Raw genomic sequence first — 27421 nt, 5'->3', positions numbered from 1 at the left:
AGGATTCTCATCACGACATCATTAGAGTAATCCCGTCGGTCGACACCAGGTGACCTCACACATCTGCTCCGGATTCCCAAATCTAATGATGTCGCGTTTGGTTCTACAAGAAACCCGGCATTTCGATTCCTCGGATGCCCTGAAAACCAGCCCCCAGGCAGCCCTGGGACTCAGGAGCGCCACCGACACCGCACGCACCTGACAGCCGCGCGGCCAGGTGGCCCCAGCCCAGGTAGGTGGTCCTGGCCGCGTACAGCAGCATGTCCTGCTGGGACTTGGGGCTGGCTCTGGCCAGGTAGGTGCTGGCGAGCTCTGTGTTTTCATACACAGCTGAAAACACACAGAACAGAGGAAAAAAAAAACAAAAACGCATTAGATACCAAGGCACCGCCGACATGCTGACACCAGCACTGGGAACACCCTGATGGAAACGCGATTCCTGCCTGGGACAACGGAAGTCCCAACAGCTGGACCCTCGTCCCGAAGGGCCGGCTGACCTGTGGGCAGCAGGCGCACCTGCTGGGTTCAGCTTCGGCAAATCCCATGGGAAGATCCGGCGGAGCAGTGAACAGCCAACGAGCCCGAGGGAAACGTATATTACAGTCTGCGGACCTTTAAGCAACACCTGATTCTAAAATGGACATATGGGGGCAACAGCCCGACTCGTGCAGAGGAAACAAAGATCAGGGGAGAAAGGGGCGCTTTTTGGGTGAGCTCAGCTGTGCAGCAGGGACCCGAGCCTGGTGGGGCCATCATCTCCACAAGGTGCAGGATGCCCACAGCCCCCCGGGGCAGACGGCACCGTGCTCCCCGGCTGCACCCTAAGCCACTCCATCCCTCCAGCCCCCGACAAGGGGGGACGGCCCTGGGCATCTCGGGGCCACATGTCCGAACGGCTCATCCGGTGCCTGGGCCTGTCCTGGGGGCCCAGCTGTGGTGCTTGGGGTCCGGCGTGGTCCTGTTCTTGGTCATGGCATCCCTCCTAGGACAGGAGGGCCTTGTCCCACTCACGAGGAGGAAGGATCTAGCCTTTCATTTCTCCTGCACAATGCGTACCTGCCCAATGTTTGTGGGTCTCCACGGGGACCCCAGAGGCACAGCCGGAGTGGACGCTGCCGTCACGGGGCTTTCCAGCCTGTGCGCTTGCCCAAATCCTCACCTGCCTGGGCCGCATGTCAGCGGGAACCACAGGCTCCTCCCACCCCCAGGTGCTTCCCATAGAACAGCCAGCATCCTCCACAGGTGTATCCCGGCTGGGTCTCAGCATGGGCTGGGCATTCAGGGGCAGTGTTGCCAGTGGTGGCCGGGAGGGGGACCTGCAAAGCTTGTTCCCGTGGTGTGGCTGGTACCTGCTTGATTTCCAAGCCGGGCTATCTGAGCACCACCAACCCCTCAGATGATGTCTCCCTGTTCAAGTTAACTCGGCCGCACCCCGGAAATCCAACAGGTACACAAGTCCTTTGGCTGCAAGAAAAAAGCCCACCAGCTACCCCCCGACACCTCTGGTCCACCCACTCCTGTTCTATCAAGCGATAGTCCCTACACTTTGCAATTTCTCGGATTGACAAAACTCTAAAAAACCATCTGGATGACCGACATAGGGTTGACAGTTTTGAATTTTGCAAAGGAAGGACATTAAAAAAAAGAAAAAAAAACCCTACCATCACCATCTTCCATAAGAGAAAAGCAGCTTCAACACCAAAATAATATACTCTCATAAATGGCAACCCCTGAACTGAATCAGTTCAGCTTGATGGAAAATTACTCCCTTGAGATTTCTTTTTTTCACATTTTTATCTTGTTCCTTGGATACTTCATCGGGGTTCCAGTGCATACACCAGCCTGAGGAAACCTCTAGATCCAGAGCTGGTAAATGACATCCCGCCTTTGCTCTCTGATTTTGGCCCTCTGCCTGTTTTTGTCAATAAAGTTTTATTGGAACCCTGGCCCACTACCTGTTTTATCAATAAACTTTTATTGGAACCCTAGCCCACCACCAATTTTGTCAATAAAGTTTTACTAGAACCCCGTTCCACCACCTCTTTCGTTAATAAAGTTTTACTGGAACCCTGGCCTACCACCTGTCTTGTCAATAAAGTTTTATTGGCACTCAGCCCCTCCCATTTGTCTCCAGCTGCTTGGGTGCGCCAAGGGCAGAGATGGGTGGCAGCTGCAGAGACCACACGGCCAGCCCACAAGGCTAAGAATACTTACTCTCTGGCCCTTTACAGAAAAAAAAAAAAAAAGTGCTGAGGGTGCACCTTTAAAATGCCTCCTTCGAACTAGCCAGGATGCTTACCTTTTTCTCTCCTCACTTCCACTTGAAGCAGCTTCAGGGACACACAGGCATGCAGCAGTAGCTCTGTCCCCCGGGAGCTGACGCCCAGACGTGCAGCCACTGCAGCCGAGCCCAGGGCCTCCAGGACCTCGGCCAGAAGGTCAAAGACTCCCAGCTCACAGGCGGCGAAGAGAACCTCGGGGCAACGGCAGAAACCAGACTCAGCTTCAATTCTCTTAAGAACCAGACGCACACGCCATGGGGAGGGAGCGTGCATCTGCAAGTGCTCAGGGAAACAGGGCAGTTCCTCACAAAATTCAGCGTAGCATGACCACAGGATCCAGCAATTCCACTGCTGGGTGTAGACCCCAAAGAACCAAAAGTAGGGGGCCAGATAGCGTGGACACCCGTGTGTTCACGTGAAGCATTCTTCAAAATGGCCAAAAGGTGGATGCCACCCAGGCGTCCACTGATGGATGGATGGATACACAAAATACCGTGTAAAAACAATGGAACATGACTCAGTCTTAGAAAAGACGGGAATTCTGATTCAGGTACAATGTGGATGAACCTTGAGGACATGATGCTGAGTGAGAGAAGCCAGACACAGAAGGACACGTACCGGGGTTCCCTAGAAGAGTCACATTCACAGAAAGTAGATGGTGGGTCCAGGGGCTGGGGGAGGGGGAGTCAGTGTTTAATGGGGACAAAGTTTGGGAAGATGGGAGAGTTCTGGACATGATGGTGGGGATGGTTGCCCAGCAATATAAATGGACTTGATGCCAATGAACTGTGCCCTTAAAAATGGTAGATTTTATAGTACGTCTATTTTACCACAATAAAAACAGTTTTTAAATGACGCTTCCACCTTGCACCCACGAAGAGACCGCTCCTGCTGTTTCAGCCCTAATCCTGCCCCACGGGAGTGGATGGATCGGTCCCCAGGGAGGGTGGGCGCCAGGGCCCGGGGGGGGCTGTCCCCCTAGGGGCAGGGGCCAAGGGGGTCATTCATGGGCTGGCCAGCCGGGCAGGAGCCTGGTAGGTCCAGGCGTCTGCAGCAGCTGCCCCCGCCCTGTCGGTCCACAGAAGCTCTTCATGGAACCTGCCCGGAACAGCAAGAACCTGTCCTGGGAAATGCACACCCCCCGTGAGGGACCCTGAGGTCCCCAAAGGGGACGCCCGAGGGATATCGAGGGGCACGTGCAACCACGGGAAGCCACGCGTGAGTTTTCAAAATCCTATAATCCTCGCTCTGTCCCTCGCTGGTCACACTGGTCACCTGGGAGCAGAAATTCGGGGGATGGGGGACAGACAGGGCCTTCTGCGTTTTCATTCCACGCCCTTCCTTCTGCATTGTTTGCATTTTCCAAACAAGGAAATATACGCAGTCCTTTTTTTTTCCTTAAGGTGTCAGTGGTGTTCCCTACCTGCTGGTGTCAAGAGTCTTAAGACGGTTTATTTTCTCTTTTTCTCTCTCCATCTAAAGAAGTGAATGGGGTGTCTCCAAATAATACAAAAAGGGTAAAAATAATGAATAAACCATCAATGCATTTTTCTCCCTCGCACACAAGGTTCGGGATAACGTTGGCCATGAGAGGTGGATCCATTAACGCCCCACGAGGAGAGACAGTTATTTTTCTTTTTTCCAGAATTGTACCCTAGATTTCGGGTACAATTTTTATTTCTTTGTTTTTGAAGTAGAGTTGATTTACAACGTCGTGTTAGTTTCAGGTGTACAGCGAAGTGACTCAGTTATATATAAAAGAATACACGTGTACATTCTTTTTCAGATTCTTCTCCCATATAGATTACAAAATATTGAGTATAGTTCCCTGCGCTACACAGTAGGTCCTTATTGTTTATCTATTCTTTTTCATTTTTAAAAATTAAAAAAAAATTTTACTGGCGTGTAGTTGGTTTACAGTGTTGTCTTAAGTTTCAGGTGTGCAGTGGAGAGATGGTTTCTTGAGACAATGTGTTTCCCACACTTACGATTAGGTTTGTTTTAACAGCATAAAAATAAGACCTGTGTCTACGTTAACTAGGGAAGTTGCTGCTTCCCGACCCACGATGACACTGGAAAGCCCTCCAAATGCATGTGCGAGAGGGGAGTGTAATACTATTGTGTTAATTCCTAATTCTGCTATTAAGGTTCTAGTAACTGTTATTCTATTAAGGCAGCGGCGCTACCGATGTGGGGGGCTGGATCAACCTCTGATGTGGGGCGTCCTGGGCACTGCGGGGTGTGCAGCAGCAGCCCTGGTCTCCACCCACCGGATGTCAGGAGCTCCCCTCCCCCCTCCCCAGCTGTGACAAGCAAACATGTCCCCAGACACTGACAAGTGTGCCCCCGGGGGCACAGTCCCCACTTGAGAACCATTATATTAAAGTTCCATCAACTCTCACTCTACTAAGATTATATTTTATATTAACTCTTGTTAAGATTGTATCCATTCCTATTCCCTTAAGATTGCATTAACTCTTATTTTATTAAGATTGAATCTACTCTTCCAAAGGTACTATTGGTTGTTATCCTATTAAGGTCGCATGAACTCTTGCTGTATTAAGGTGCTAAGTTTTATCCTATTGAGATGGTATTAGCTCTTGCAGTGAGGTTGTATTAACTCTTGGTATAGTAAATGGCAATCACTCTTGTTCTACTGAGATGTTATCAACTCTCATTCCACGAAGGTTGTATTCAGATTTTTTCTATTAAGGTTTTATTAAGTCTCATTCTATTAAGGATGTGTTAAGGTATATTCTCTAAAGATGGTACTAGTTCTTCTTCTGTTAAAGTTGTGTTGACTCTTGCTCTGTGAAGTTTGCATTACCTCTTACCCTGTCATGACTGTATGAGCTCCTGTATTAAGGCTGTACTCACTCTTTGTGTGTGAAGAGTTTACGAACTCTTATTCTATGTGGTTGTAGTAAGTTTTATGCTCTTAACGTTGGATGAACCTCTTGTATTGAGATTCTATTAACTCTTGTCCTATTAAGGTTGTATTATCTGGTTAAGACGGTGTTCGCTTTTATGTAGTGAGGTTGTATTAACTCTTATTATAGTAGAGCTGTAATCACTCTTCTATTGAGAGGTTACTGACTTATTCTTTCAAGCTTGCATTCAGCTTTCTTCTACGGAGAGTTTATTAACTCTCTCGTTCCGTTCAGGCTGTATTAAGTTTTATTCTAAAACTAAAATTGCATCTGCTCTGATTCTGTTACAGGTGACAGTACACGGCATGAAATTGCGTGTACCAAAGCGACTTTCCTCCCAAGAGTTATAAGCCACCGCACACCCTGTGAGCACGCAGCTGGCACTGAGTAAAGAGCGGGCAGCCCCAGCCGGCTGGGGACGGGATGGGAGCACAGCCAGGTCACGTTTTCAAGCCAGGGGAAGGCAGCAAGTTACTCTGTTTTCTGTAAGGTCCTCTTCCCTATATCTCAGTGGCGCTAAGATAGGCGTCGTAGCCCAGGGGGGTCCCCGGGTAGTGTTCGGGGGATCCGGACCTTGGATGGGGAAGATGCTTCACTCCCCTTTTCGGTCCACCCTTCCTGAATCTAAGCACCCCCCTCGAGGACGAAGTCCGCCCAGACCATGCATGTGTGACCACGTGGCCAGGAGGTGCTACACTGTCCTCAGGGGCACGACAGCAGCCGCAGAGACCGTGGGACCCTGCCGGCGGGCAGTGCCCTCCCTGAAGCCGGGGGTCTGGATGGACCACCAGCTGCAGACAGCGCCCCGTCTTGCTGCCACAGACCCACACACCCCTCCCCTCCCGCCAGCGTGGCCAAGCTTGGGGCATCTCTAGGCCTCAAGGACAGTCAGCTGCCACGTGGTGAGGCTGTGTGTTCTCAACGGCGGAGCCTCACTCGAGAAAGCCTGGAGGGCTCGTGCTCTTCAGAGAGACAGGCCCAGCCTCGCCCTCAAGCAAGCGGAGACTGGCCTGCCCCTACCTGCTTCCGAGCGACTGCGCACGGCGAGCTGCACCACCTGGACCCCAAAGCGAGGACGGACTGGATTCCCAGTGAATCTGGCCGAAGGGCTGCACCCGCCGCTCACAACCTCATTCAACACACCTGCCACCCCTGTCTCTCTACAACACAAAATCCAGCTCCAACTTCCCTCCAGTTTTCATTGAAGCAAAAATGCAAGTAACACAAGAATCACCTTTAACCATTTTAGACTAAACAGCTCAGCGGCGTTTAGCACATCCACAACGTTGGGTAACCGCCACCTCTATCTGGTTCCAGAACCTTCTCACCCCCCCAGAGGACACCCCGTCCCCACGAGCCGTCACCCCCATCCCCCTCCCCAGCCCCTGGTGCCACAAGCCCACTTTCTGCCCGTCTGACTTGCCTGTCCTGGACGTTTCCTATAAACAGAGTCACACACCCTGGGACCTTCTGTGTCTGGCACTTTCACTGCACATAATATTCAGCCACGAGAAGGGATGAAACACTTACGTCTCCTACCTCCTGGGTGAACCTTTCAAAGCTGCCTCGATTTTAAACGCATCACCTTAGGGTGCAGCAGACGAGCACCCGTATTCCTCGATCACCAAGTGTTTGAAATAAGTTGATACCTGTATTCCAATAACCACCATTTCCTTTGTAATCTTATCTAGTTCAGGTTAAGCTTGCATGAACATCATTCTGAGATGGAGTCCACTGGGGTCAACAGATCCCCAGAAGGGCCCCAGGCCCCGATGGCCAAGCTTCTGCACACAGTCTTGTCCAGAGTTCCCGGACATTCTCATCCCCCTGGAGGAGAGCAGACAGTGCAGGTGACAGCCTCAGGCTGTCTACATGCCCAGCCGCTAGCTCTCAGAGCCCCCCACCTGGGCGACCACGAAGGCGCTGGAATATTCCTCCAGGAGACCGCAGTTCTCCTCCCCAGGGGGAACCCGTCTTCCCTCCAGGCCAGCCTGGCTTGGAGGACCCCAACGTCCTGGCTTCGAGAATCACGGGTCTCTGAGCAAGCTGAGGGGACGGCCAGGGGCTCAGTGCTGATGCCCCAAGCTCTTTGCTTGGGCCAGGAGTGAGCCCAAGATGGATTATTCTAGAAAATTCCATCAGCCTGATTAAGGGGATGACAAAGCTTATGGGGACCCCCGGGGTTTCCGCTCACTCCTTCTGTCCCTGATGAGCACACAGCCCTAAAATCACCTGCACCCCCAGCCCCTGCCCGCCCTTGCACCATCAGCTGTGGAACTGGTCCCAAACCCGTATGCCCACTAATCCCTGGCGTTGATAACCCATTGGATGGACTGAACAGGCTCTGGGCCCTTCATATGGGGAGAGAGGGGGTCTATCACTTTTCTGGTGCAGCTGTAACAAATGACCACAAACTGGGGGGCTGTAAACCACAAACATTCATCCTCACCTAGTCCTGGAGACTAGACGTCTGAGGTCAAGGTGTCCCAGGGCCGTGCTCCCTCCAGAGGCTCCAGGGGAGGGTCCTTCCTGCCTCTTCCAGCTTCTGGGGGCTCCAGGCGTCCCTGGGCTCGTGGCCGCATCCCTCCCATCTCTGCCTTTGTCTTGGGGCTTCTCCTCTATGTCTGTGTCTCTTCTTTTCTGTGTCTTAGAAGGACCCTGTCATTGGATGTAGGGCCACCTTTATCCAGGAGGACCTCATCTCAGACCCTTCACTACATCACATCTGCAAACACCCCTTTTCCAAATAAGGTCCCGTTCCTGGGTTCTGGGGGTTACGACAAGGACATATGTTTTGGGGGGCCATCATTTAATCCGCTACACCAGGGTGATCAATTATTTCCACTGAAGGCGTTTCAATCACCAATGAACCATGGTGAGCCATGCTAATCCCAGAGGAAGCCCAGAACCCGCCCTGAACAGGGTCCTGCCATGGCCCAGCCCTGCTGGGGAGCTGCTCCCCCCTTTTCCAGCCATTTCTGACACTCAAGTTTAAACCCTCAGAGCCCAGATGGGGGCTGCAGCTCCCCCCCGCACCTGCCCCCGCCGTGGTGGCCCTCCTTTTCTCACCCTGGACCCCGGCAAGCAGGACCTCAGTGTCAGCTGACCATGCCACGGTGGACACAGCCTGAAGGCGAGAGCGACGGGGGGATCCCTGGGAGGGACCCACAGGAGGCCAGAGGGACTGGCCTTGGAGACCATTTGCTTGATTAAAACGCAAGCAGCCCTTTTTTAGCCAAATCCCCCTCGGCTGCAGGATCAATCCGGCATCTTCACTTAAGGTGATTAGTTTAGTAACGAGATTGAGTGACGAGAAGGAACCTATGAAATTCAAGGTCGGGGCTTGGATTTACTCTTCCAGGGGCAGAAAGTGTTACCGACCGGGGTTCCTGGCCTCCTTAATCAATAAAAATTGATCAGAGGCCAGACAAGAAATTCAGGCAAAGCTTTACTGAGGTCCCTGCTGCAGCAGGCGGGGAGCGAGAACAAGTAACAGGTGCCCTTGCCCCGCTCCCCGAGGCGGGGGCAGCTGGGTCCTTCTACGGCGTGAGGGTAGGGGTGTGTCCAGGGGTCGGGCCGGAGGGGAGGCTTAGGGGGTCTGCCCACCCCTTTGGTGGTGTGAGTGCAGGGGGCATGCGCAGTGCCCTGCTTTGGTGGTGTGAGTGCAGGGGGCGTGCGCAGTGCCCTGCCTTGGTGGTGTGAGTGCAGGGGGCGTGCGCAGTGCCCTGCCTTGGTGGTGTGAGTGCAGGGGGCGTGCGCAGTGCCCTGCCTTGGTGGTGTGAGTGCAGGGGGCGTGCGCAGTGCCCTGCTTTGGTGGTGTGAGTGCAGGGGGCGTGCGCAGTACCCGCCTTTGCTCCCGGCTCTTCAGAGATCACAGGTGGGTTTTTGGTCTCTTTGTATCTTTTGTCCAGAATTTGCCCCAACTGCGCATGCACGCAGTTATTTTTCGTCCCTTAGTTTCTTTGTATTTTGCTGCTCCAGGAGAGGTGTGTCCAGGTGCAAGCCCTGCAGCGAAGGGTCCCAGGTCCCAGCCTGTCTCAAAAGGACTTAGAGGCCACGAGAGCCCCAAGGTGCCTGGCCGTGCTGAGCTGTTCATTGGATCAGCATCTGCCCTGCACAGCCAGGCCCTCAACGGTCCCCATTTATACCGGAAGAAGGAAGACGGCATCCTGACAGAAGGCTATTCTCATCGGCCAGGAAAGAATTTATGTGGACGAGTGTTCTTTAAAAATGAGCCTAGGGGCTTCCCTGGCAGTGCAGTGGCTAAGAAGACTCCGCGCTTCCACGGCAGGGGGCGTGGGTTCGATCCCCAGTTGGGGAACTAAGATCCCACATGCCGTGCAGCGAGGCCAAAGAAAATAAAAGAAAAAAGCACAGATATCCGCTGGAGAGATTGCGGGTTCGGTTCCAGGCCACCCCAATAAAACAAATATTGTGAGTCATGGTAATAACATCAAAAACCACAGACACCATAACAAATAATTTAAAGGTTTGAAACGCTGCGAGAATGACCCAAATGTGACACCGAGATACAAGGTGAGCAAATGATGTTGGAAAAATGGCGCCAACGGACTTGCTCGACACAGGGGGGCCCCAAACCTTCCATTTCTAAAACATCCACCATCTGTAAAATGCAGCAAAGCAAAGCATGACGAAACAAGGTCTGCCCATCCGTGGAAACTTAGGAAGAACCAGAACACCAAAGCAGCCTCAGGTGATCGCACGTACAGGCCGGATGAAAATGCACGGCCTGTTCTGGGCTGCGTGGCTGCCCTGCCTCTGTCTCCGGGGGTCCCTGCACATCAGTGTTGAAGACACACACGTGCAGGACAGAGACGGCTATCCCCACTGCTCCTCTGCTTCTCAGTACACGAGCTTGCAAACAGCCTCTTCTGCTTTCACTGCAAACAACCATACGCCTTCTAAAACTATCTCTAAATCATATGGTCCAGTAACACACTGACTGGTAAAGATCCATGCACCCCAACGTTCATAGCAGCACTATGCACAGTAACCAGGACACGGAAGCAACCTAAGTGCCCATCAGCAGAGGACTGGATAAAGAAGATGTGGCGCACATACACAAAGGAATATTACTCAGCCATAAAAAAGAATGAAACCATGCCATTTGCAGCAACATGGTGGACCTAGAGGTGATCATACTAAGTGAAGCAAGTCATCCAGAGAAAGAGAAATACCATATGATATCACTTATACATGGAATCTAAAACATGACACAAACACCTATGAAACAGAAACAGACTCACAGACGTAGAGAACAGACTTGTGGTAGCCAAGGGGGAGGGGGGTGGGGGAGGGATGGAGTGGGAGTCTGGGGTTAGTAGATGCAAACTATTACATTTAGGATGGATCAACAACAAGGTCTTACTGTAGAGCACAGGGGACTATATTCAATATCCTGGGATAAACCATCATGGAAAAGAATATGAATAAAATACATATATACGTATAACTGAAACACTTTTGTAGCAGAAATTAACACATTGTAAATCAACTCTGCCTCAATAAAATAAATTTTTTTTTAAATCTCTAACTTAAACGTAAGCACAAATGTAAAAAGCTTCCGGCTTTTTAAACACTCCCAGGGCTGACGTGCAAGGAAGATGTTAAATCAGAGATTCAACGTGATCTAGTCATTAGGTGAGAAATGGTTGTATCAATTCCAAAATGTACATTTAAAAAACCCAAACACTTAACATCTCTGAAATTGGGATGTTGCACTGGGTTGAAGACTGTCCCCCTAAAATTCCTGGAACCTCAGAAAAGACCTTATTTGGAAATGCAGTCTTTGCGGGTGTGATGCAGTGAAGGGTCTGAGATGAGGTGGCCTCCTGGAGGAGGGTGGCCCTACATCCAATGACAGCGTCCTTCTAAGAGACAGAAGAGGAGAGACCCAGACACAGAGGAGAAGCCCCGGGAAGACAGAGGCACAGAGGGGAGGGATGCGGCCACAAGCCCAGGGACGCCTGGAGCCCCCAGAAGCTGGAAGAGGCGGGAAGGACCCTCCCCTGGAGCCTCTGGAGGGACCTCGGCCCTGGGACACCTTGACCCTCACATGCCTGGCCTCCAGGACTGGGGAAGGATGACTGTTTGTTATTTTAAGCCCCCAGCTTGTGTCCATCTGTCACAGACGCCCCAGAAAACCCATACAGATTTCTCACCAGTAGCGGCGAGTCACGGATCAGTGTTGGACGGCAGCGTTCCTGTTTCAGAGGTGCACCCCTCACTCTGCGCCTTGCAGCGGGTGGGGTCCAAGGCCGAGGAGATACCGAGCTGGTGTAAGGACGACGCATGAGCAGGAGAGACGCCCCGGGCTGTGAGCCGCGTGGGCCTAAGCCTGGAGAGGCCGAAGCATGGCGGGTGGGCGGCGGCCACACCATCCTCTGCTCCCCGCCGCGGCCCAGGAGGGCGGGGCTGGCCGATGTCTGGAGAGCTGTACACCCTCCAGTCCCTGAACCAAACCAGCCTTCTAAACCTTTTCAAAGATCGAGGCGCCCAGGGAACTGTAACCGAGTAGGAGCCTCTGGGGCCTTCCGGGACAGACCCCTCCCCCATGCCCTCTGCCGTAGCTCCTCCCTGAAGTACTTAGATAACAGTATCTGGTGCACGTTTCCGGAGTTGCTCTGCAGAGGCTAAAACCACCACCAAGTGGAAGAAATTAACTACCTGATGATCATGAGCACACAGCCCCCAGACCTCCTGGCAGCTGAGGACTGATGACGTGAACCCCTGTGACCCTGTCCTGGTCCCTCACCGTCAGGCAATCAGAGAACTGTGCAGGAGCTGATCACACATCCTGGGACACGCCTACCGTGCTTCGCCTTTAAAAATGCTTTGCCGAAGCCCTTCGGGGAGGTCGGGTTTTTCGAGCACCAGCCCCGTTCTCCTTGCTGGGCCCTGCAGTAAGGCTGCACTTTCCTTCGCCACAGGGGTGAAGGAGACTGGCTTTACTGCACACAGGACCCGAGTTTGGCTCCGTTACTGAGTTAGACCAAGAAGCTGGGAAAGGAGAAATCAAACAAAAAGCCAGAACACCAGATCCTTAGGTTTTCAGTCGTGTAAAGTGCACGTAACCTAAAACTGACCATTTTAACCATTTCCGGTAAACTGCTCAGAAGCGTTTAGGACTTTCACAGTGTTGTGCAAACATCACCTCTATCAAACCTTCTCATCCCCCCGAGGAGACCCCGTCCCCATGAAAAGTCACTCCCCCTCCCCCTCCCCCAGCCCCCGACAACCATGAATCTCCTTTCTTGTCTCTGTGGATTTGCCTGTTCTGGACGTTTCCTACCAACGGAACCACACACTGTGTGTCTGCTTCTCTCACTGAGCATCGTGTGTTCAAGGTCCATCCACGTGGCAGCCTGTGTCAGGGCTTCGCTCCTTTTCACGGCTGAGTCATATTCTACTGTGTGCATGGGCCCCGTGCTGTGTATCCATCCATCCATGGACACTTGGGTTGTTTCCACATTTGTCGCCGTTGTAAATACTGCCGTTATGAATATCCCTGTACAAGCTTTTCTTAGATGACTGTTTTCAGTTCCTCTGGGTGTACACTTGGCAGTGGGATGACTGGGTCCCACAGTACGTCTATGTTTAACTTTTTAGGAAACTGCTATACTGCTTCCCACAGCAGCTGCCCTATTTACATTCCCACCAACTGTGCACAGGGACCCAGTTTCTCCACATCCTTGTCAGTGTTTATTTCCCTTTTATTATTACTATCAGTGGGGGTGACTAGTAGTTGTAGTAGTACTGCCGTTCTAGTGGGTTTTTTAATTGAGCAAATTGTTTGCTTTTTAGTTTGGAGCCTGGGGCCGCAGGATGCTTTAACTTGCTGCCCTAAAGCAAGAGGGAACGTGATTAGAGAAGGGCGAGTTCAGACGTACTTGGAGACCACCTGGTATTCGTTACTTGCAGCTCCTGTAATACCTCAGACTGGGGGCTTATAAGCAACACACACTGATTCCTCACGGTCCTGGAGGCTGGACGTCCGAGATCCCGGCGAGGGCAGATTTAGCATCTGGTGAGGACCCTCCTCCTGGTTCCTAGATGGACGTCTTCTCACTGTGTCCTCACATGGAGGAAGCGGTGAGGGAGCTCCCTGGGGTCTCTTTTCTAAGGACACTAATCCCATCCACGGGGGCCCCACCCTCATGACCTCATCACCTCCCAGAGGCCCCACCTCCTGACACCATCGCCTTGGGGGTAAGGGGCCCCCCAGAACATGTCTGAATTTGGGGGGACACGAACGTTCCGTCTACAGCGCCTGGGTGCGAGCGTTCTGACGGGGCGGTGAGGGTGGTGGGAGTGTGAGGGCAGCGCCTGAGTTGCAGGGCAGGAGAGAAGACCCTCCTGCAGGGGTTTTATGGACGAGAGCAGAGATGGGGGGACTCAGGCTGAAGCGGGTGTGGGGAGACACGTACACAGCTCGGGGATGGAGACGTCAGCCTGTCTGCGCGCTGACTGGAGGGGCCTGATGAGAGAGGCGGGTACGTATAGCACCCGGGAAGGGCCTGCCCGGAGGAGGGGGCTGGGCCTCGGGCACGCCATGTGCGTGTGGGCAGTGGGGCAGGTGGGAGGGGCTGGAAGGGACGCTCCACAAAGTGCACCCCCTCCTCCGACAGAGCAAGAGCATCACCTGGAAAACAGCTGTTACAGGAGCTCCACCCCCCCACACACCTGCCGCGTGGAATCCTGCCTTTTCCTCTCACCCCGAGGTGAGCCCAGAACACCTGGAAGTCTGAAACCAGACCGCCATCCCGGGGGAGGGGTCTTTCAGGTGCCCGCTACGCTTTTTTTTTTAATATCATCTAAATGCAAATGCAAACGGCGCAATGCTTGGCATATAACAGACGTTTTTCCAATTTGCTGCGTTCTTTGGAGTGTCTGATAGACCCCGAACACCCTAGCGATTTAATAACTATATCCATCCACTTAAACCCACAAGACAGCGTGTTTAAAATAATGTCGTGCGGTTTCCTTTTCTAGTTCTATCCACGTTCTCAACTCACTTCTCTCCCCGCCAGGGTTCTGGGCTCTATGTTTTGTGCTTAGAAATGTACCTGGTCATCCCATCATACTTGTGAAGTAAGATGTCTATACACGAGGTGACGGAGGTTAACTAGCCTTTTCGTGGTGATCGTTTTGCAGTATACACAAATTTCAAACCAATATGTCAATTATATCTCAATAAAACTAGAAAAAATAAAATATATAAATTGAAATTGTACGAGAATTTACGTTTTTTGGGTTTTTTACTGTTAACAGGTTTTATGTGTTTTCTGTGCTCTGACTCATCGTGAGCAGGTGTATAAATGAAAACTTTGCAAATGTTAATAACTGATGTTCGACTGGAAATGCGTCCTCTAAACGAGGTGGACAGGGCTTCCTCTCATGATGGCTCAGAGTGAACTTTCTCCCGGTTTTCCTGGGGTCTGGGGGAACCTGGTTCATGTACTTGGTGGGAGCAGAAACATGGACAGAAGGGTGTCACTTCCTTTTTAACAATCTCCCAGCACACACCTCCAGGAGGCCCTTCTTCCGTTCCGCTGTCACCGTGTCGCTCCCAGACCCACCTCTCCAGGTGACACTGGGACCCTAGAAGCCGTGTCACCTTGGGGAGCAGAGCCCAAGTATGAGGAAGGAGGAGGCACGGTGCCTCCACGGGGGCCGCGAGAGGGAGGAGAAGGGGGACGCTGGAGCCAGGCACATTCCCAGGACGATCAGTTACAAGAACAAGTTTAGAGCGAAGCCGAGGACTGAGAAATGGCCCCGATCCCCTTCAAACCGTGTGTGCATCAAGGACCCCGTGAGCTGGCATGAAGCCCCACGTGGGAGATCACAGGGCAAAGACAGGAAGTGGGGACTCTAGCTGGCAAGACAGCAGCCTAGGTGACTCAGGTGAGTCGGCGGGGTTTCCGCCGTGTGTGTTGAGCAGGGATAGGCATGGTGAGGAAAAGCACAGGTGCCTGGAGTAGCGAGGCATGGTTACAGTGGTGACACCCTCCTCTTTGGCAGAACTTTAAAAATCCAGATAAGTAAAAGCAACTACAAAACGAAAGCAGGTCAAAAATCCCTTTGCATCGATAGTCGCCTGTCAGATGCAGGGTCTGCAGGAGTGAAGATGGCAGTGACAGGGGTGAGACAACTGCGCGACGCCACGTCAGCCCCGTCCCTCCCTGAGAGCTCTTCGCCTTCCCTCATGTCCCAGTCTCTCCTCGAATGCAGGGCGCTAGGTTCCAGAGGACACAAGAGCCACAGTCAAGTCCCAAATCCCAGAACACCTGGTGACCCCCAGGCCCTCAGGTCTGGAGAACATCTCCGCCGGGTGAAACGGATAAATTGGGCGTGGTTTTTATTTACCTACAATGAGATAACGAGCCCACTCGGCTAGAACGAGGCTCAGGACAAAATGCTGTGAGACAGACAGAAAAGGAGAAGCAAACCTCCCATTCATTCACCCCAGAAGTTGGCAGGACAACGCTTCTAGGGTGGAAACCTTCCATTTCCTCAATGAACGTGTTCCTTACTCACAGCGCCCTTGATTACAGTCTAGTCACCTCAGAACTAAGAAAAATCCTGGTTTGTGAAGATAAAATCGAATTAGTTAACAGACGTGTTTCAATTAATCTCTATTTTTTATCGCTAACAACTCCTACAGAAAACAAGAGAACTTATAGAAAATAAACGAAAGCACAATTGTCCCTCGGTATCTACGGGGATCCGTTCCAGGACTCACCGCCGGTACCAAAATTCGCCGATGCTGCAGTCCCAGAGTCCACCTCCCGGATCCATGGTTCCGCACACACGGCTTCAACCAACCGCGGGTGGTAAACATAGTATTCAATCTGCGGTTCACTGAATCCATGGATGTGGAACCCGTGGATAAGGGTTGGTTGCACTGTAACCTGGGAAATCCCACCCTAAGTCATAAGGACGACAAGTGCCTTAAACCCAAGATGAGTCCAAACCAGCAGGATCCCAACGGGCTGTATGGGTGCTCTTCACCTGGTCCCCACGCAAGTCACTGCCGTCAGCCTCACAGGAGAGGGGCTGTTGGGTCAAACGGTTCTAAGCCAGGCTCCCGAATCCTCATTCTTAGGCACGTTGCCTCTAAAAGTATCTGCTGTGTCACAACAAAAAACTACTGTCCTCTCCTCTGTGGAGCTTGGCTTGAAAAGAGAGAACAATCATGGCTTACGCCAAAACCTTCTTTTCCCCTGACACCCTCGGATGCTGTGTGTGTGTCTAGGAGACACATACACGTAACGGACATCCCTTTCCATCAAATTCCTTTCCTCCCCATTTACCACCAAACAGACTTCAGGACAAGGAAAATTATCAAGGTACAGAAGGGCACTGCAAATGACCAAGGAGCCAGTTCTCCAAGGAGACGTGACAATCCTTAACTTGTACGCAACTAATAACACAGTGTCAAACACAAAAGGCACAAACTGTTAGGCCTTTGAGGAGAAAAAGATGCATCTGCTGCTACGGCTGGAGATGTCAATGCCACCCCTGTCTCAGGAACTGACAGACCCAGCAGGCGGAGGACCAGTCGGTAAGGGAGGATTGGCCTGGGCAGCACTGATTATGCCTCTACCTTCTGCTGCATAGCTCAGTGGTTTTGGAGGTGGAATACGCATGATCAGTGGAACAGGTTTAGAATTCAGATGCCTGACTCTCGTCCACAGCGATACCTCCCCTGACCTCAGAGATGTGTGCTGATCTGACTCTCCCTCACTTCAGAGAAACCTCCTCTGACCTCACGGAGATCTCCCTTGACTTCAGAGACCTCCCCTACATACACACACGATGCCACGTGGCCTGCTCCTCAGTCCTGTACTTGCTCCTTCAAGATTCCCATGTTTCAGGGGGCCTGTCTCATCCAGCAACATATCCTGGGCACCCAGAGTGACACCCAGTCCTCCGACTTTCTCAGAGCTGCTGATGGGGCAAAAAACACTTAATGCCAGGCTGCAGGAATCCTGACACAGCTGCCCGTGTGCACCTCTGAGAGGCATCTCCAATCACTGGGCATCTGAGCACGTCCTGCACGCACACCTCGACTGGTGACAGACCAGACCAATGTCAGCGCAGAGAAGGAAAGTGCAAGTCTATTGTGCCGACCTGAGATCTTGACGATGATGTGACTAGGGTGGAGAAAGCATATAACTGCCCTCCACGTGCTGAGAACATCTGCGTTTGACTTAAAACACAGACAGACGGAGGGATCACTTGCAGCTCGGGGTCCCAGCAGGGGCACTGACACCTACCTGCTACCCCAACTCAAGGTGAGGAGAGAACCACTTGAAGTCTTTTTTTTTTAATGGCACTGTAGCTTTAAAAAGACTGCTTCCGTGAACTTGCTACACTTTTATGTTCCCGGCAAGCAAATTGAAGGAGTCTCAGGAGCCGTGTTCTCCTCCAGGGAGTTACTTTACAAAAGTGACAGCATGTGAAATGAATCTTTAGAAACCAGCGATTTCAGATACGCCAAATCACGCTCAGGTCAGTGAGGCAGCCCAAAGAACTTAAAAACGCGAACACACATTAAGTATGGGAAACATTAGTTCATTGGAAAAGGATTTTATTTCACCATAAAAAGGCAAACTGGAATAAACACCATCTCTCCTAAGGCGGACGATAACAGCTATTTTTAAGTATTTCTGAGCTTCACTCAGAGAAGCCAACGATTATAAAATTTAACATGTTTGCAGCATTAAATCTGAAACGCTCCAAGTAAAAATAATTTAGCAAAACGGTTTCTTAAAAAAACCACACAGGCTAACCTTGACTAGGAACCAAAACTAATTTTAATCAACCTTTTTTTTTTTACGCTGAATTACTTGAATTTGTAGAAAAGTGAGCTTCTGGGACCCTCTGTACCACTTCCGCACCTGCCCACACCTAAAAAGACGGCACGTCTGAGTTTCCGCGTTGCAGAACGTACAGCTTCCCCGCCGATGACTTAAATGCACCAGAGCCATTTTCCTTTGGCATCCCACCCAAACTTTGTTCCCAGTCCGTTAAACTTACAAAAGAGGGAAGAAACCAAAAAACAAAAAAACACCCGCAGGGCGAGGCTTCCTCTTTTCCATGCCCCATGGGGCTGTGGCCGCCACACCGGACAGTCCATCCCCGTGACGCGACAGGCAGCTCCCGTGAAGTGACTATGAGAGGCGTCTCCGAGCAGGTGCGGGATTCGGCGCTGCCAGCCTGTGTGCCCAGGGTGGGGTGGTCTGCAATTCTCACGGCTGGCGGCCTACGTGTTCCTCCTGATTCAGAGAGGACTGCTGACGTTAAAGCTATTGGATCAACAGTTTTAAGGGAAACGAAAGCTCGTCACCGGGGACGATGCCTCTGAACTAGACCCACGGCCACGAGCGAGAGGAGGCTGGAGGCGGTGCCTTCCTCACCAGGGAGCTCCCTGGGTGTGCTGGGGGGGGTGGCGGGGTGGCGTGGGGGGCAGCGAGCAGCAGCAGGACGTGCGCCCCCCCTCCCCCCGTCCTGGTCCTCCGGGACAGCTGCTGCCTGGGCCCTCCGTGCATTACCTGTTCCAGGTGCTGCGGTGCCGGCTGGGGGAGCCCGAGCGCGACCTCTCGCTGCGTCGGTGGCGGCTGCGCTTCCTGCCCGAGCTGCCCCTGCGGTCCCGGTCCCGGCTCCTCTCCCGCCGGCCATGCCGGTCTCTGCTGTGGGACCTCCGCGACCGCTCGTGCTCGTGCTCGTGCTCGCGCTCGGGGCTGGCGCTGCGCCGGCGGGGGCTCCCGTCCTGGTGCGAGCGCTTCCTGTGCGACCTCCGCTCCTTGGGCAGCCTCACGTCCTCCCGGCTGCCCGCCCGCCGCGGCCGGCTGCGCTCCCGCTTGGGCCCGTCATCGCTGCCCCGGTCCCCGCTGGCCCGGCCGCGGCCCCCGCTGGGCTCACGGTTGCACTTGTCTTGCTCGGAGCGCGCGTCCTTCCTGGGCGCGCTCTGCTCGCAGGCGGCGGGCGCGGCCTTGGGCTGCTGGTTGTTGTCGGGGATGCAGGCGAGGACGCCGGGGCACCTCTTCTCGGAAGGGCCGTCGTCGGGGGCGACACGGCGAGGATCCTGCCCCTCCTTGCTCGGGGCCTCGTCCGCGGCACCGCCGTTCATGTTCTGGGCGGGACCCGCGGCCGGCGGCCGGGGCGGGTCCTCGCGCTGGGCGCCGGGCGTGGGCGTGGGCGGGGCGGCGCCCGAGCAGCCGGCCGACACGGTGTGCAGGATGTCCAGCACCGGCTGCAGCAGGTGCGCGTGCGCGGCGCCCAGACCCGCGGGCGCGCGGGCGCCGTCCGCCTTCTTGCTGAGCAGGATGCTGAGCAGACGCTCGCGCAGCTCGCGCTCCCGGCGCTGCAGGCCCAGCGCGCGCTCCTTCTCCTCCTCCACTCGCCGCAGCTCCGCTTCCTGCAGCCGCCGGCGCTCCTCCTGCTGCTGCAGCCGCAGCGTCTCCTCCCGCTGCTCCTGCTGCCGCAGCTTCACGGCCTGCGGGACAGAGGGGGCCGCGCCTGAGCTGGGCTCTGAACCCGCACGGACGCTCCGCGGCGCGCGGCTCTGCAGACGCCGGCCTGGGGGACCCGGCGGGTGGGCGGGCGGGCGGGCGGCCGGCTGGAGCCCGGCCCGCCGCACCTGCCCGCGCCCGGGCGTCCTGCCCAGCCGGCGGAGGAAAGCCCTGGCAAAGCTCCTCGCCGCAGCCCCGGGGCGGGCCTTCTGCGCCTGCTGTCGGTGCGAAGGTCGCCGGCCACGGGGAACTGAGATTACGGCGCGGAGGCGCGGGGCCGGGCCTGCTCAGGGTCTTCAATATTCACCATGAAACAAGAACACGCTGCCACAGGTCTCAGCGCGCCCGCCACGCTCCTTCCCGCGGACTGATCACAACTGTAACCAGACAACAGGTTAGGGTCGCCCCGCGCCTGACTCCGTGGCCCGCCTGAGCACCAGGCGCGCCCAGCAAGGTCCGTCCACGCCCCCGGCCCGGCTCGCGGCAGTTACCGGCCTGGCCTCCAGGAGAAGCAGGTGCGGGAACCGGGAGGGCCGTCCGCACAGCGCAGCTGAGACCTGTCAGCTCTGCAGCTGCGGACCGAGGGGGCGCGGCCCGGCTCCAGGCGCCTGGCTTCCCGGGGCCACGGCGAGGACCGCGCATCTTCCGGCCTCCGCCCCGACCCCCGGCAGGCCCCGGCCCAGGGCGGCTGACCTGACGGGGCCTGAGCAGCGCGGCCCCAGTGAGCCCCAGGGGTGGGCGGGCGGCCCTTGGCGGGTTCTGCCCACCCCCACTTCCCGCCACCTAACCCCCGCCCCCCTCCCCGTCAGGCCGGCCCTTGCGAGGCCTGGACGTGGGGAGGCCGACCCACAGCTCCGCAGGCTCCCTCAGCACAGGGCGCGGATGTGGAGCGCCGACCCGGGGACGCCAGAAGCGTCGTCCCGCGCAACGAGCCCCACCCGCGGGCCGGGCGCCGTGTCCCGCAGGCGCGGCAGGTGGTACCTTGGCGCGGCTCAGCAGCTCGGCGATGAGCCGGATGGACTGCAGGTTGCGCTGCGCCAGCAGCAGCTTGCGCTCCTCCAGCCGGATCTTCTCCTGCAGCTTCCGCTGCTCCTCCGCCTGCAGCCTCTCCAGCTTCCGCTGGCCGCGCCGCAGCTCGCGCTCCCGCTGCCTCTGCGCGCGCCTGCGCAGCTTCTCCTCCCGCCGCCTCTCGCGCTCCTGCTCCTCCAGCTCCTTCTGCTTCCTGCGCGAGCGAGACACGGGCTCCGTGAGGCCGCGGGCCGCATGCGCGAGGGCGCGCCATCCACAGGGCACCCGGGTGGCGGCCGCGGGGCTCGGCATCGCGGCGCTTCCTCCCCGGAGAAACCTCAGTCGCATCCGGGGACCCCGAGGAGCGCGGCGCTCAGGGGCTGCGACTTTCTGGCGTCATCCGCGGGAGAGTCTCGCTGAGTGCGACCCCAGCCCGGAATCGTGAAGAAAGGGATGGATGGCCAGGGAGGACGCAGCGGCCGCTGAGTTTTGAACAAGAGGCACCCGGATGGCGGAGGGGCGACGACGGACGGACGGGGAAAGGGCTGCGACGCAGAGCGACGAGGCCCCTCCGCTGGCCGCACGCACCCTGAACTTAGAGCCAGCGTGCTGCACCGTCCCCAGCCCCAGCGGCAGCGGAGACACCCGGCCCGGGCTTTCACACCCTGGGAACCCGCGGGCCCTGAGCGGGAGGGAATCGGCAACGTACACAGCCGCAGGAAGGTTCCGGAAGCAGCGAGCTAAGGGCAAGACCAAACACGAGAGACTGTACCGCATGGCCTTTCATAGGAAGTAGTGGAAACGACAAAGGCACGGGGACGCAAACCCGACCCGGTCTGCCTTGGGGTGTACCCCGATCAAGGGGTCCCGAGAGGACGCACTGCCTGGGGAAACCCTGCGAGATCACTGCGTACACACTCCCTGGAGACAGCGACTGTTCCATAAACACCCCCGCACCACACCCGCCAGCCTAGACCCTAACAACATCCTTCCTCGTTCGGAAATGAGGATGCCACCGAAAGCAGGATGGCTCCAGACCCCCAGGGAAGGTCTGAAGACCAACGGATGTGTCCACCCGGCACACCCGCATCTCCTGCGAGCTTTTGTTCGCTGAGTTGCCGGTGGGGCCGGCACAGCAGAGAGGCGAGGTCGCTGCGGGAAGGACCAGACACAGAGGAGACCCCTGAGGCCAGAAGGCGGACTGTCTGCAGAAGAGCCGACATCACTCCCAGGGTGCCAGGCCCGGAGGAGGCGGCGGGAGGACCCAAGCTCATCCGGACGCAGAGGAGGGGGCGGGCTGGGCACCGAGGCCGAGCTAACACGGGGAAGCAGGACAGCTCGAGGGTGCCGGCGTCCAGGAGGCCACACACACCTGAAGGCCTCCCGCAGCAGGTGTCCGTCAAGAGCTGCGGGTCCTAGCTGCCTCACGGGCCTCAAGTGCCCACAGCTCTCAACTGTGGAGCTCATGGCCCACGGCGTGCCACGACCAGGAACGCGACCGCTACTGGGCAGTTGCACTCTGTTCCTATGAACACCGAAGGACCCAGAGACGCGCGCCCGTGATGCGGCACAGACGCCGAGGCTCCGCCCCACAGCCCTGGCCACCACTGCTCACCCTGGGCGCCTCCCAGGCCCACCGCTCGTGCCAGGCCAGCCCTGCCACGCTCCGTGGCCACAGCCGAGGCGCCGCCCTGGGGCTGCGAGGCCGGGTCCTCACCAGGACGTGTCCTGCTCTGTGTCCTCCAAGGCCACTCTCAGTCCCGTTTCCCCACCCGCTTTTCCTGCCGTAAGGTCAAGCAAATTGCCTTTAACGAGACCTCAGAGCTGCTTTAGGAAGGCCGTGGGGAACTTCTACACCCCCCAGCTCGGGGGCTTGTGGTCACGGCCCACCTCGAAGAGGGAGGACAAGGCCCGTTTGGGACAAGGGCGGGTGGGTGGTCCGCACGCCACTTGCGCTTCCCGGTTCTGCCTGAGGGGGCCGTGCTGACGCTGCGGCCCGGTTCACTGCACGATCCCAACCGTCCCCGCCAAGGGCCGCCTCCTGAGGGCAGCCACGCAGCGAGCACAGCCTACACTCCCCGGACGCCCGTTCCTCTCTCTGCACCCACGGCCTTACTCCGGGGCTCCTGGCCCCCGACCAACGGCCACACCCTCGTCTGCAGCCCAGGCATCCCCGCCTCCCCGCGGGAGCCACGTGGGGCTGAGCAGAGAACAGCAGCATGGTCTGGACGCACTACCCTGGAACTGGGTTCCGGTGCAGACAAAGGAACTGCTACCCGCCGAGATATCTCCGCATCTGTGTTAGTGCTGTCGGTGAAGAAGGGAAAACAAAACAGGAACCCGACAGCCAGGGCAAGAGGTAAGTCAATTCAGGCAACAGATAAACAGACTGGTGAACAATGAACTGCCCAGATCACGCACACCTAAGACTGAACAACACTCTGCAAAACACACGACACCTTGACTGTAACACACACACACACACATACACACACACACACACACACACACACACACACACACACACACGCTGGAAAGAAACACCAAGCGCACAGCAGCCGTGATGGACCAAGAAGAATCTTTCCTTGTTTTCTAAAATCCAGGTAGTATCGTTAGGTTGCTCTTATAACTCATAAAGCAAAAGATAAAAGGGGGAAAGGTCGTCCCCCGAGTTTGCCATTAGACACGTGAACCTCAGTTACTTTACAGACCTAAATGAGGCGTTTTTGCAAAAACCCGCCAACGTCATCAGTTCTCTACTTCACTTAAAAGCAGCTTCAGCCTGAACGCAAAAACCTGCAAAACAGCCAAGACTCCGTGCCTGTGTCAGCAGGACCCGCGCATGGCACTCAGGGAGGCTCGGAGGGGGAAGGCCCGTCCAGGGCACTGGGCAGGGCCACGCGGGTAGGGGGCTTGGCCCCGCCACCGCCACCGCCGCCGCCGCCCGCACATGCGCACACGGGTGCGCGCACGGGGCCCAGGCGGGAGCCCCGAGCGGCCCGGGCCGCACGCACCTCTCCTCGGCCCTCTGCCTCTCCTCCGCCTCCTTCTCCCGGCGCTTCTGCTCCTCCCGCTGCTGCTCCAGCTCCTGAAGCTTCTGCCGCTCGAGCTGCCGTTTCCTGATGGAGGCGTCGCTCAAGTGTTTGGTCGAATCGAAAGAAACCTTCAGAGGGAGAACGGGGCAGGTTGGGGCGGGTCCGGCGACCGGAGAGCCTCCCTGAGGGCGACAGCCCCGCCCGCGCGAGGCCGGCTCCCCCAGACTCAGCGCAGGGAAGGGGCTCCCGGGACGCCCTCCCCTGCGTGGCCACGGGCCCCGAGCCTCACGGTCAGCGCTCAGGACCCCACTTCTCCCGAGAGGGGAAGGGGACCACGAACCACAGGGACAGCGCCAGGAGCACGAGCGTACCCGGAGGCCCGACGCCCTGCCCCGGTACCGGCGGGAAACGCGCCCCTCTCCCCTCCTGCCACAGGGCCCCGGGGCCCCGAGGCCGGCTGCCGCGCCTCCCCCGCCCAGGCGGCACGGGGCACAGTGCGCGGCCGTAAAAGAACCGTCGCCTCGTTTCAAGGGACGTTTGGGGGCCCGGCTGGAGCTCCTCCCAGGGCGACCGTCACCTTGGCAGCCACGGGAGGACGTTCGGCTCCCTCGCGCGCCCTGAAGACGCAGGCTCTGTGAGAGAAGCACGGGGCCGCCCGCTCCCCTGCCCGCGGCTGCCGTCCTGCAGGGCGCGGCCTGCCGCGGGGACCTTCTCCACGGGGCCCTGCCCGCGCTGCAGGGGCCCCTCCCTCACCTTGATGTTGCAGGCCACGGCCTTGCCGTCCTCGCCCTTGTACATGAGCTTCATGCCGCGCAGGGCGCTCATGGCCTGGATGAAGCCCGCGTACTCGCGGTACTGCACGTAGGCCTCGAAGTTCAGGTGGCCCCCGAAGCTGAAGGTGTGGAAGTTGCGGCCCGTCATCTCCTCGCGGTAGGGGTCCAGCATGGGGATGTCCACGTTGCGGATCTCCCCGAAGCGCTCAAACACCCGGACCAGCACCTCCTCGCTGGGCTTCTCGGAGCCCGACTCCTTCAGGGCGAACCACTTGCAGGGCAGCCCCTCCAGGTGGATGGTGTCGGGCCGCTCGCCCGGCAGCGTCTCGTTCATGTCCTTGGCGTCCCGGAAGAAGGAGTCCCAGTCGTGGCGGGTGGGGAAGTCGATCTTGAACTCGGCGGCGCGCACCTTGAGGATGTCGGAGAAGCCGCTGAGCTTGATGGTCTTGCCGTCCAGGCAGGCCAGGAAGGCCCTGACCAGGCTCTTGTTCTCCACCTCGCCCTCGAAGCGGATAAAGTCCATGGTGCTCTTGGAGATGCGCAGCGCGGAGAACTGGTGGTCGCGCACCATGCCCTTCAGGCGCTCCATCACCTCCCAGTTGGAGATGGACTTGCCCGGCTGCTTCAGCTGCGGGAGCGCCACGCTGATGGTCATTTTCGTGATGGGCTTCAGGTACAGGCCGTAGGGAGGGCACAGCTCCACCGCCTCGGACGTGTCGTGCACGATGGTAGCCGCAGCCATAGCCGGGACCTCGGGCCTGAAAAACAACCGTGCGCGACGGGTCAGGGCCGGGCACCGGGCCGAGGTGTCCCAGGCTGGCCGGTGCCGCGGGCCCGGAGCAGGGAGGCAAGTCTGCTCGCTCTCTGTACGTCAGGCACACGGGCCTCTACAGAGGGAAAGGCCCTCGGCCCGAGACGTTGGTGCTTTTAATGAGATTACACTAAAGCAGGGGAGAAAACGGGCCGACAAAACGTTTAGGCACAGCTGGCAGCCCGACTCCTCCAGCAGCGCTGACCTGCCCCCAGTACCCAGAGGCAGCTCTCCCGGGGCCAAGGCAGTGGGAGCCCAGCTCGGCGGGGTCGGTCGCTGCCCTCAGCAAACACGGGGCAGGCCGGCTCCACCCGCCACCTCCACCAGAGGGTGCACACACCTCACGGGGGAGGGAAGGGACGGCCCAGGACAGGCATCTGGCAGGGTCTGTGGAGGAGGTGGCCCTGTGTTTCCACGGAAGAAACAGGAAAGAAGTTTCAGGCTGAAAAAAACAGCCAAGGGCCATCGACTTCAACTTCCCCACTGTGGGCAGAGGCACCCTCTCTGTTCCCAGATAAAGCATAAAAAGTGACCTTTTGGAAACCGGGGGAGGGGAGGGAGCCCCTCCTACCCTCCTCCCCCAGCTCTTCCCACCTGCTGGGAGACGTGCCTGCTTCCAGAAAGCCTGACCCACGGACACCAAGCCCTACAGGTGGCAGCCTCAGCCGGTCTGCCCGCCCACCCGCTAGCTCTCGGAGCTCCCGCCCCAGATCCAGGAGGAACCCCAGGGGTGCGGGCGTCCCAGCTGGAGGAAAGCCACGTGGCAGGGTCAGGGGCACTGCAGAGGAGCTCTGGCCTGGTTTGAGACCTGTGACTCCCCGCTCCACAGGACCCCAAAGGCCGCAGGGAGGGCCCGAACCAGAGCGCCAGACACCCTACCCCCCTCCCCCGCCTGCCTGCCGGGAGCCCTGGTACTCCCAGCTTCCCTGTTGCTTGGCTTCTCCTGCATCCTGGGCGCGACCCCCAGCCCCTTCGCTGCCCGGATACCCCCAGCTAACCCTACGCGGTGCCCAGTACCTCCAGCCCCTCTAACTGTCCCCCCCGCCCCTCAGTTCCCGCCTTCCCTGTCCCGGGCCGCTGCCTGTAACCCCCGCCAACCCCATTAACCTCGGAACCCCCAGCTCCCGGCCCCGCCTCCTTCCCTCTCTGTCACCGGCCCTGCCCTCACCCCCCGCACCGCACCCCCCGGTACCAGTGGCCTCCTGGGAACCCCCGTCTCCCCGGACGCCTTTGGCTCTTCTCCCAGCCCCCAGTGTCCTCGGCCCCAAGATCCCCGCAGACCTCGGCCCCTGCTACCTCGTCACCCCAGGTCCCCCTCCCCCGGCTCCTCACAGACCTAGGCCCTCGATTCCCAGACTCCAGGTCCCCAGGCCTACGACCCCCGCCCCCAGGCCGCCCGCAGACTCCCGACCTCTGGGTCCTCCGCCCCTGGGTCCCTGTTCCCGAGAGCCCCGCAGACCCCGGCCCTCTGATACCACGGCCACTGGGTCCCCGCTCCCAGACCCCCGCCCGGCTCGCGGGCGGAGGCGGCTGCGGGCGGCGCTCACCGGAGCGGGGTTCCGCCTGCGTCCCAGGCCGCCGCCGCCCTGGCCCCAGCTCTCCGCGGGCCCCCGACGACCCTGGCAGGCGCGGCCTCCCCGCCCGGCGTCGCGACCGTCCACCGGAGGCAACCCCAACGCGACCCTCCGCCACCGCCGCCGCCGCCGCCCGCCCCTGTGACGCATATCCGCTTCCGGCGCCGGGGCCCGCGGAAACGGCCGCGCGGCGGCTCCCTGTTTCTCCTCCAGGCCCTGGTCCCGCCCTCAGAGGCGGGACTTCCGGAGACGACGGGGTGGTGCAGGCCGGGGCCTCCCCTCCCCCCCCCGGGCTTTGCACTGCTCATGCGCGAGCCCACCCCGCCCCCAGGCCGCTACCTGTGTTCAGGTCCAGGCGGAGGCCACACCTGGGGCAGGAGTGTGAGGCCACCTGCCTTAGGACCGGGACCAGGTGTTTGGGCCTAAATTTCTATTATAATTATGCATCGCACATAATATGTAATATAATTT

General features: G+C 57.4%; 2 protein-coding genes across 6 annotated transcripts in view; both read right to left on the bottom strand.

Annotated features, from left to right (window-relative positions):
• Positions 1–6563, bottom strand: part of LOC137217806 (acetylserotonin O-methyltransferase-like) — a 31760-nt gene extending 25197 nt beyond the window's left edge. For both annotated transcript variants that reach the window (XR_010940260.1, XM_067724768.1), the window contains exons 1-2: positions 2300–6563; positions 199–330 (exon numbers count right to left, since the gene is read on the bottom strand). Coding sequence is in view for 1 of the 2 variants with exons in the window: in XM_067724768.1 (XP_067580869.1) it covers positions 199–330; positions 2300–2555 (388 nt within the window). In the remaining variant the exon portion in view is untranslated. The remainder of the gene's footprint in view (positions 1–198; positions 331–2299) is intronic.
• An 11245-nt stretch (positions 6564–17808) lies between these two features.
• LOC137217916 (A-kinase anchor protein 17A-like) lies at positions 17809–27091 on the bottom strand. 4 transcript variants are annotated; one of them, XM_067724907.1, is made up of 6 exons: positions 26924–27091; positions 24546–25323; positions 23772–23920; positions 20731–20971; positions 18790–19733; positions 17809–18513 (listed from the first exon to the last, which is right to left on the bottom strand). In XM_067724907.1, exons 2-6 carry the CDS (start codon positions 25305–25307, stop codon positions 18501–18503), a joined length of 2109 nt encoding a protein of 702 aa, XP_067581008.1. In that variant the 5' UTR covers positions 25308–25323; positions 26924–27091; the 3' UTR covers positions 17809–18500. The 4 variants fall into 4 exon arrangements, with proteins under 4 accessions (XP_067581008.1, XP_067581006.1, XP_067581007.1 ...); XM_067724905.1 differs by having other exon boundaries at positions 17809–18543; positions 26924–27090; XM_067724906.1 differs by lacking the exon at positions 26924–27091 and adding an exon at positions 25717–26365 and having other exon boundaries at positions 17809–18543.
• Positions 27092–27421: the final 330 nt, after the last annotated feature.

Source organism: Pseudorca crassidens, chromosome Y (genome assembly GCF_039906515.1).
Source record: "Pseudorca crassidens isolate mPseCra1 chromosome Y, mPseCra1.hap1, whole genome shotgun sequence".
NCBI classification, from domain to species: domain Eukaryota; kingdom Metazoa; phylum Chordata; class Mammalia; order Artiodactyla; family Delphinidae; genus Pseudorca; species Pseudorca crassidens.
This window is presented reverse-complemented; position numbering and strand designations above follow the sequence as displayed.

Excerpts from the sequence above, each read along its gene's own strand:
- LOC137217916 (XM_067724905.1), bottom strand. The coding sequence starts at position 25,307 with ATGGCTGCGGCTACCATCGTGCACGACACGTCCGAGGCGGTGGAGCTG. Across the intron at positions 23,921-24,545 it reads CCGTGGCCTGCAACATCAAG|GTTTCTTTCGATTCGACCAA; the intron begins GTGAGGGAGGGG and ends CTCCCTCTGAAG. Across the intron at positions 19,734-20,730 it reads AGCTGCTGAGCCGCGCCAAG|GCCGTGAAGCTGCGGCAGCA; the intron begins GTACCACCTGCC and ends TCTGTCCCGCAG.